We start from the raw sequence: 9,362 nt of genomic DNA, 5'->3' as shown, positions 1-9,362 counted from the left end.
GGCGAGCGGGGCGCGGCAGGGGCCGGCGGCGGGATGGGGTCGCGCAGGGACCCCGGCCACGGCTGGGGCGCGGGCTGGCGCTCCGGGGCGGGCGGCGACGGCGAGGACGACGGGCCGGTGTGGATCCCCAGCCCGGCCAGCCGCAGCTACCTGCTCAGCGTGAGGCCCGAGACCAGGTGAGCGGCGCGCCCAGGGGGGTGGGGGTGGGGTGGTTGGTGGGGGGCCGGCGGCGGGACCCTGGATGGCACCCGGGCGCCCGCCTCTCGGGTCCAGGCGCAGTGGCCCTGAGGCCCCTCGAGGCTCCTCTTGTCCTGACCCCTCAGGGCCCAAGGGCCTCGGGCAGAGAGAGGAGCAGGGCCCCACTCAGGGGGAGGTCTCGCGGGGCCCTGAAGGCCTCCCTTCTGTCCCCTCCCTTCCTCCCTCGGGGCCCACGGTCCCACCCGCACCCTCACCCCGCAGCGGCTCCTCCCTGGCCTCGGATTCCACAGTGAGCGATAAGGGGATAAGGGACCAGAGTGGCTGAAATTCCTCCCTGGCTAGAAGGGAGGGGAGAGTATTCAGGGGGTGGGGGGACCAGAGAGATGGGAGGGGGGCGCTAGGGGGACCCCCGCAGTGGGGGATACTGAGCTCGGGGTGGTGGTGTTGGGGGTGGTGTTCACCAGGAAAAAATTAAGGTTCTTCTTTTTGGGCAGATGGGTTCTTCCTCTGGGCCCCGGGGCTGTGGTCTTCCCCAGGATCTCTGTGGGGCTGGTGAGGTGAAGGGGGGCGGGGGGATGAGGTGGGGTGAGGTTGGCCCTGTCTGAAGAGTCAGAGCTTGGGGTTCCCAGGGGAGCCAGTTGCCCTGCCCAGGTTGGGGGAGCGGGATGCCAAGGGAGGGGTCCGGCCATGAGCCCTTTGCTCCTCTGTCAAGAGTGAGAGGTGTGGCTGCTCTCTTTGTTTTAGGAGCTAGACTACCCACAGACAAAGACACACGGTCGGTCAGTAGAGAGGCATACCAGCACTACATGGCAGGTGGACACCCAGGGACACATGTACTGCCATGGAGAGGGACATTTCCTGCCCCCTCTGGGCAGGTCAGTTTCCCTCCAACTCTGGAGCCTGTTTTCCAAAGGGAACCGTGATGGTTGGCTGTTGGGACAGTGGCTGTGTCACAGCCCCAGAACTTGGCTTGTTGTGGGTTATGCAGAAAACAGCCACTCCCCTGAGAAGCTGTCTGGGGACCTCTTGTCCTCCGTTCCTAAAACAGCAGCAAAACAGGCATCAAGGACGTTCAGGAAAAGTCCCAGGCACTTCCTCGTGAATTGGCTGAGTTCTGTTGACCTTGGAGTTGGAAAAGTTCAAATGTAACCGGAACCGGTTTCTGCATAAAACTCGTCAAATGGTGTCACATGTCTGGGGCAGGGCTGAGGGCTGGCATCGGTGACTGAGTCAGACTGGACAAGGCCCCTGGCTGCCAGGAAAGAATGCCCCTTCCTCCTAACCATTGACTCCACGGAAAAGCTGGAATGAACCTGGGACATTTACTCCAGCCTGTGGGGGGAAGCTGACTTGCTTGTAGGAGCGTCACTCTTGTCTCCCACTTGTCACAGTGACTTGCCTGGGCTGTGCCTCCTGCATCTGGCCTTTGTCAATACGGCAGAACAAATAGGAGAGAGGCAGTGATAGAGGGAGGGAAGCAGGGGCGGCTTGAAAACCAGGCAGAATGGGGAAGACAGTGGATCTGGACTGTTAGAGAAAAAGCTGGAGAGTGGACACCTACCTTGATGGTAGATACATTTTAATTGCCTAACCCATGAGCACAAAGCAGTGGGCCGGTCTGAGAACTGCAGGTGGGATGGGAGTGACTGGTTCAAGCCCCCTGAACCTAAATGAGAATGCTCTTAAAAGGATACTCTTTGCATCAAGCATTTGGAGGAGGCAGGGCTGGGGCGGTGTGAGAGAGGGTTTTCTAGTCCGGGCCTGTGGACCCGGTTTTGCCCCTGCCAGCTGGCTACAGACCCCGACAGGTCCTGAGGGACAAGGAGGGCCAGACTGATCTCACCTCCGGAAAAGCCTCTGGCCAAAGAGAAGAGAGTGTGGATGTGAATGGGGCTGTGTTGGGGAGAGGAGGGGCGGCCGTTCCCACTTGTCTAGCGAGGCCTGACTCTTGCGTTAGAGCAGGCAGCCACGCAGTCTTCTATCCCTCAGAACAGCCTGACTGCCTGTGGGGATGGGAAGAGGGCCCAAGACACGAAGGAGAAAGAGGGTCCCTTGAGGACTTTGCCAGCTGTCCTTGGCTCCAGCCCAGATGAACCCTGACTATCCCAGAGTCCTGACTGAGAGGCAAGTTCTGTTCCACTCACTCTTGGCTCCACCATTTTCTGGGTCTCCCTCTATGCATGGAGCTCACGAGGCGTTGTTCTCAAGGGCCCTTGTGAGGACGGACTGCCCCTTGGGGACCGATGGACAGCTGGGCTGGGGCCTGGGCCACGGGAAGCTTTGGTCCAGGTCTAGAGCCTGGATCCCTGTGCATACCTCCCCTCCCCTGAATCCACAGCCCTGAAGTGGTTTCCAGTCAGTAGTCAGCTCGAGGATATTTGTAACACCCGTTGGGGGCAGACTCCCAGCAAACTATAGGCCCAGCCTCCTAGGGCGTCCAGCCCCTAGGGCCTCATCCCTGTAGAAGACGGGGCAGGGGTAGGCTGGAGCAGGTTAAGGAGGTATAGTCGGGTGGGTCTAGTTATGACTAACTACCTTCCGAGGGACACTCGGAAGCTTTAGGAGTCTCTGTCCCCCCGTTTCTTGGAGACCCTGGCCCAAGGGGGCTCAGAGGAACAGCAGAAGCTATGGTGTTTGCTACAGACAGCTCTGGAACACCTCTTCTGTCCCGCTTAGGTCAGGCAGGTTGTCTCAGGCTTTCAGGGAAACTGAGGCATCAGGCTAGGACTTCCCAAGGGCCTTTTACATCCCAGAATATGTGAAAGCCGAGAAGAATGGGAGGCCCCGGGTTCCACAGCCAGTCCTGGCTCCCTCCAGGCTCACTTTTCCTTCTTTACCAAGAGGCCTTTCTTGGGCCCTGAATTCCCATCCTGTAAAATGAAGGTGGCACTAAGAACTGTTCCAGGGCTTTCTGCACCAGCGTTTGGTGCCCCTGATTCTGACCTCCTCACAGGCGGTAAAGGGAGAGTTTCCTGCCTGGATGGGGCCCTAAGCCTAGCTTTGGCCCAGTTGGCAGGGCACGGGCAGCGCTCCCACTTTCTGAAGATAAGCTGCCTCCGTGGCACAGGATTCCTCCTGCCGGATCTGGCTGACAGCGTAGGGGTGAAGCCCGGAGAGCGCAGGACAGGGAACAGAGCAGCCCTAGAGAGAGCCAGGGAGGGGGTCACCATCGCAGCTCAGTCCCTTATCTCCTTGCAGGTGGCACCTGTCATTCTCCTCTTGGAATTAGAGAGCTGATTCTCTCCCTCTCCTTCCCAGGGAAGAAATCCAGACCCACCAGAGGACAAATCTCTCAATTACGAGGTGAAAGGCAAAGGAAGTTCATGGTCAGGAAAGGATGGACTTGGCCAGTGTCTGGGAACCATGAGAGGTTCTGCCCACGCGGCCTCCAGAGGATTTGTAAAGCTCTGAGCAGAGGCAGCTGCGTTCTCGCTCTTTCCATCTTTTCTGGAGCAGCAGCTCCCTCTGGGGGGCGGCACCCTTCCTTTTTGAGAGATGCATTTGCCTTCCCTCTCTCCACCTTCTTTCCCGCTCTCTCACTTTCTTCCACAAAACAGCTGTTGAATGGCTGCAGTCAGCTGAGCACTGTGCTAGGAGTATGGAAGCTACAAAAAGAGCTAGGTCTGAAGGCTGGGTGGGCAGCAGGAAGGAGGGAGGGCTTTCCAAGCAAGGAGGCCAGAAGGATGGGCTCAGAGGCCGGGCGTGGACATGTCCATGGCAGTTAGGGACAGGTCTGGTTCCAGTGGAACATGGTATTGGGAAGGAGAGAACGATAGTCATAGGGGTTGTGTGAGCAGATCAGGGAGGGCCTTGCACGCCCAGTTAAGGAGTTGAGACTCAGTGTAATGTACAATGGGGGGGGGGGGGGGCGGGGACTGTCACATTTTTTTCAGGGAAGTGGTGTGATATGCGGGGCGAAGGAGAAGGGGGCTGAGGTGGTCATCGGATTTGGAGCCGTGGGGGTCTCGATCAGAACACGACAGCAGGGCTAGAGCGAACGGAAGAAAGCAGGGCCGAGCATGGTTGACCGGCTGGATTTGGGGCCTGGAGGAGAGGGAGGGGTCCAAAATGGCACATTTACGGTTCGGAGTTTGGGAGGATGCTGGAGGTGGCCACACACCCAGGAACCCCTGAGAGGAAGCCGTGTTTTGGGGTAGAGGTTGAGGTTGGGTTTTGGGTTATAAAGGGACAGACCATCCCTGTTCTCATAGGGGCAGCTGAAGGGAGTAAGAGTGGAGGGGGTGGCCTCGCCTGGAGGTGTCTGTGTGAAGAAAGGTGGAGGGAGGGGCGGGTGGGGTGGTCTCCCTGGGTGGATCCGCAGCCCCCAGCTAGTGTCCCCTTTCAGCCACCCGGGGCAGGAGGGGTGACCAGGGCCCCTGGACATAATGGGCCCTTGTGCTGGTCTGACCGAGCTGGGGGCCTCCTGGCTCCTGCTGAATTAACCGCTTTGTTTTTCTCCTCTTCTCTCTTCCAGCTGGTTTGCCTTGTGTGGCCCCTTTAACCGTACTTTAACCTATTAATGGGCGTCCTCCAAGCCACCTGTCTCCTTCCTAGCCCGTTAGGGGATTTCTAGGAATGGGGGCTCTGCTCCCCCCAAAAGCCAAAGTGGGAGCTGCCCCCAGGCTGGTGTGCTGTGGGGTGGGGACACACGCCAGGCAGCCGTGAGCCCCTCTCTTGGGGGCAGTGACCCAAGTGGCCTGGGACACATTTTTCTCTAAGCGCAGCCCCACGGGGCCTTCCTTCCTGCCTAACCATTCCCCTGGACTCTGCCGCATTTAACGAGCTCTCCGTTTCAGATACACCGGTGTGCCTGGTGGTGAGGCCACTTGCTAACTGGAGCAGGCCAACTAAGACAGCTGGTCCCTTTTAATAGAAAGGCCTCCGGGCCCCAGATGGTGGCCAATTAATACCCTGCAAACTGTTGTTGGTTTTGCCTCCTCTCCTTGCTCTTCTGGCCTAATGATTCCATTTGCTGTTTTCGCTTAGCTTATCAAGCAACCGGTTGTCTCACCCCAGCTCTGGAAGGTAAACGCACATTGCATTACATTTCTCTGACTGCCTTTTTCTCTCGGGTCTGGGCACTGAAGGGCCTCCGGGTGACTGCTTGTGCACTAATGGGGCTGCATGGGGTGAGGGGAGGGCCGGAGGGCGGGAAGGGGGGGGAGGTGTGAGAGGGCACTCACGTGAGCGTGGGTCTCACAGGGGCCAGAGTTGACGCCTGCATGGACCGCTGAAAGGCTTCCTGGGACCCAGAAATAGGCAAGGCTTCCCCAGATGCCTGTTACTGTGTGTCTGTGCCCCCCTGGAGAGGCACCATGGGGCCAGGACAGAGAGCCACCAGCCATGTGACCCACTGACCCATCCTAGGTGTCTGCGGTGTTTGTGATCCCCTGTCTAGATTTGACACCTCATTGTCTGTCTTCTGACGCAAGGTTAATGACTTCAGCGTTTCCTTCTCAGTCTCTTCTCTTTCTACCACCTCTGTCTCCAATTTTCCCTCCCTTTGGGCTCTCTCCATCCCTGCGAAACTATGAACTCTTTGAGGTCCGGGAATACCACGTTAGCGTATGCCTGCCTTCGCATGGTCTCGGAATCTGCTCCAGAGCCAGGCAGGACCTGAGCATCAGGCTCACAGTCGGGGTTCGCCCATCGAATGCCTGTTCTCTTGCATCCCGAGCTGGGGACAGCTTTCTCCCGCGGGCTGACCTGACTTCTATCATAAAAGTCGGAACATTTCCTGGATATCTCCCACCCCTTGGGCCCCATCCCAGACTGGTAGGTCTGGGGAGAGTCACCTACGGTTTCTTTACACAGAGAAAGGTTTCTGAGAAGGCAACTGGTCTCTGAGTAGCTAATCATGTCTACCGACATGATTAGCGCCTACCCTGTACGTTTCCTTTGATATAGGAGAACATCAAAGAGCCTTTGTTCTGGGTTGGTTGATGATCTGGAGGGGGTGGAGGGGAGGGGATCACAGCCAACTCAGAGGGGAGCGGCGAGTGCTAACAGAGAAAGGATCTTGGAAGTTTCTTTAAAGCAAGGTAAAGAACCAAGTCTAAGGGCACAGTTAGGGTCCTTTGCGCATTGTGATAAGCCCACGGTTCTGGTGTTCTTTAGAAACACGCGATTAGTTAGGCTGTGCTATCCTTATGAAGTCACAGAGTTGGAAGGACTTGGAGGTGTCAGGGTGGGACCCGACTGTTTCCAGATGTGTGGACTTCTGGCTTTCCAGGAGACTGGAAGCAGCCCTGCTCAGAGTCTATTCAAGTGGTCTGGAGGATGGGGACAGAAAGCGGGTGGACCTTGACCGCATATGCAGTGGCTCTCCCTGCCCTAACGCACCCCAGCCCCACCCCGCAGAGGGTGTTCATCTAGTCATGCCTTTTGGCAGTTATGCATGAGTTTCCAATGCAAGCATTTTCTATAATATAACTTAGAACCTAGTGGCTTTGGGAAGATGAGTGTACTTTCCCATTCAAGAGAAGTAATGAAATCAAATAACTACCTGCTACTGAATATCTAGCATGAACACCCGAAGAAAATTTCCTTGAAGCATAATTTCCTCCTTTTCTCTTTCCAGTAGCTTATTTCCTTAGACTTGCCCAAGTAGCTTCATCCTTAAGAGCCTAAGCTGAGTATTAGATCCAGGCTCGTGCTTCTGAGTAAGATAGGATTCTGGTTTTGCAGGGAGGACGTAATTAGGGATGTTCTGAATTAGCTGCAGAAGCCTGGAAGCCCGATGCCTTTTGGCACGGCACTTTCCTCTGGAAACGGTTGGTTGCGATTTGGTATTCCCCAGCCAGAAATATGCGGTCGGTATGAGAACAGCAAGAAACGTGTTCAGATGTTGTGTCTCCTGAGTGTCAGGGAGTTGAAGGGCCCTCTGTATCTGAGTGGGGTAAAGGCAAAGGCAGAGCACGATAGAGGAGGTCCAGATGAGAGTATCACAGCGGGTGTTATGGAACCCCGACCGCACGCCCAGTTCAAGCGTTCAGGTGCGTGAGAGCTTAGGGTCCCCTGTCTGGGCAGTCTTTGTGGGCGAGGGCTCCCGTCAGTTCCCCGGAGGCCCAGGTGTCTGCATTCCCCTGGAGACACCACGGCTGGGCCCCTGTGGGTCCAGAATCTTACCTGATCCCGGACGCTCTTCCTGGGATATCACCTTTCTCCTCAAACTCTAGTCCAGAATGCCACCCACAGAAATGATGAGTTGAATGTGGACGCCCTCCCCGCAAAAGTCCTCTTTGCCGTGTTCCCACGGACACTCCCCTGCCCCTGGCGGAGAGGTCGCGGGCAGACGCATTGCCCAGGTGGCCGCCCCTCCTCCGAGGCACAGAGAAAGGCAGCTTTGAATGTTTTGTCTGTCTGTCTCCAGTTCCCCCTGCTTCTCTTCACTTCTCCCCTCCTGGTCCTCACTGCTGCTCACCACGGGGTGTGTGAGTGGGGAGGGGGAGGGGGGCTGGGCACGGCTTGTGCATCACACAACCCGGCCGTGTGGTTACGCTTCACGCCTTGGGACGCGTTGTGTCTCTGCTGGCCCGTGAAAGGGTTTGGCATGGTGGTTTGCTTCCCGTGCCCAGGAAGGAGAGGACTGTACATGCTGAGCAGCGTCGGTGAGTCTGTGCTGGACTCAGCGAGCCCGCAAATGCCCTTGAATTTTGGGAGGCGGATTGTCCCTATGGAACTACAAGTCCTGGCTTTTGCAGGAACGGATCTGTTGATGGTTTGGCGGTCGTGCTGGTCGGTCTTGGAGCTGGCCGCCATGTATTCACCTGAGCACGTGGTGTCCGGGGATGGACCCCAAGAGCAGACTCTCTTTCCTGACACCCCTGTGAATTAGAGTCTACCTTTGGGTCTAGACCCCTGGAATTGGCTGGCTTCTTCTTCCTCTACTCCGGTCTTTGCTCATAAATTCAGGGCCTTTTCTTCTGAGCGCAACCTTTAGGAGAGGCCCCTGAGCCGTGTGTCCTTGAGAGTTGACTGGCTTTTCCCTCTTTAGCATGAATGGAAGCTCTGCTGTGCTGGGGTCCCCGTCTCTGAGGCCGGACCTATCCATATGTGTGCCTCCCCCGTGTGCGAGCTTTCCTGGAGATAGATGGTCGAGGGTGAAGCAAGTCCTTCCGATAAGGATGGGAAGGGGACGGCAGGGCTGGTGGTTTGGCGTGCTTAGGATCCTGGCCCATGGTCAGAAGCCTGCCTATTGGAATGGGTCTGTATCGGGATTCTGTTCAGCCCCTTGGTACCACCCCTGCCCCCAGTGTGGCCAAGAGATCTGGCTCCCTTGAAGAAAGACTTGCTCAGGTACTGGGGCCGTGGCCACAGGATGGTGGATGGACGTGGTAAGATTTAAGCTGCTTTGGACAACACCGGTCCAGATTGGACACCAGCGGAGATGCTGGCGGGGGGAGAGCCGCTCTGAATCGTTCTTTGCCTTTCGTAGGAGCACCTTCTGCTCCATCATCGCGCAGCTAACAGAGGAGACCCAGCCGCTGTTCGAGACCACGCTCAAGTCCCGGGCTGTGTCTGAGGACAGCGACGTCAGGTTCACCTGCATCGTCACAGGTAATGAGGCCATCCGTACGAGCCACACCAGGGTCACAGCACACAAGAGGGTCCAAAGGGGCTGTGGGGACGGGCATGGAGGGGGTTGGCTGTGTGCACAAAACTGTGCAAGTTGACATTTGTTTCTTAGCTTTCTCTCCAGCTTAGTCTCCCTGCGTGGGCTGGGGTCCCTTTTTCCTCCCATTCTGGAGCCACATCTACAGCCTGCTTCTCTTCAAAAGCCTACCTTCAGTGTAGTTCGTTACCCTTAGACATACGATTAATGAGTCTTAGCTCCAAGGAAAGAAGCTGTCCAATTGAAAGAGTTTTTTTTTTTAATGTTTAAAAAATGTTTATTTTTATTTTTTCGTTTTTTAAAAAAAATTTTTTTAACATTTATTTATTTTTGAGACAGAGAGAGACAGAGCATGAATGGGGGAGGGTCAGAGAGAGGGAGACACAGAATCCGAAACAGGATCCAGGCTCTGAGCTGTCCGCACAGAGCCCGACATGGGGCTCGAACTCATGGACCGTGAGATCATGACCTGATCTCGACCGAAGTCGGTCGCTTAACCGACTGAACCACCCAGACGCCCCCAAAAATGTTTATTTTTAAGAGAAAGAGA

General features: G+C 56.4%; 1 protein-coding gene across 3 annotated transcripts in view; it reads left to right on the top strand.

The window, feature by feature from the left end:
- Nucleotides 1-6: 6 nt before the first annotated feature.
- ALPK3 (alpha kinase 3) overlaps nt 7-9,362 on the top strand; it is a 56,491-nt gene continuing 47,135 nt past the window's right edge. The window contains exons 1-3 of one of the 3 annotated variants that reach the window (XM_040493563.1): nt 7-176; nt 5,185-5,223; nt 8,636-8,757. In XM_040493563.1, the coding sequence (XP_040349497.1) occupies nt 34-176; nt 5,185-5,223; nt 8,636-8,757 (304 nt within the window). In that variant the 5' untranslated portion in view covers nt 7-33. Of the gene's footprint in view, nt 177-856; nt 1,074-5,184; nt 5,224-8,635; nt 8,758-9,362 lie in introns of those variants that run through there. The other 2 variants (XM_040493565.1, XM_040493564.1) reach the window with 2 other exon arrangements.

The sequence above is a fragment of the Herpailurus yagouaroundi genome, unplaced genomic scaffold (genome assembly GCF_014898765.1).
Source record: "Herpailurus yagouaroundi ecotype Mexico unplaced genomic scaffold, PumYag 185, whole genome shotgun sequence".
NCBI lineage: Eukaryota > Metazoa > Chordata > Mammalia > Carnivora > Felidae > Herpailurus > Herpailurus yagouaroundi.
The sequence above is the reverse complement of the archived record's forward strand: the minus strand, read 5'-3'. Positions and strand labels throughout refer to the sequence as shown.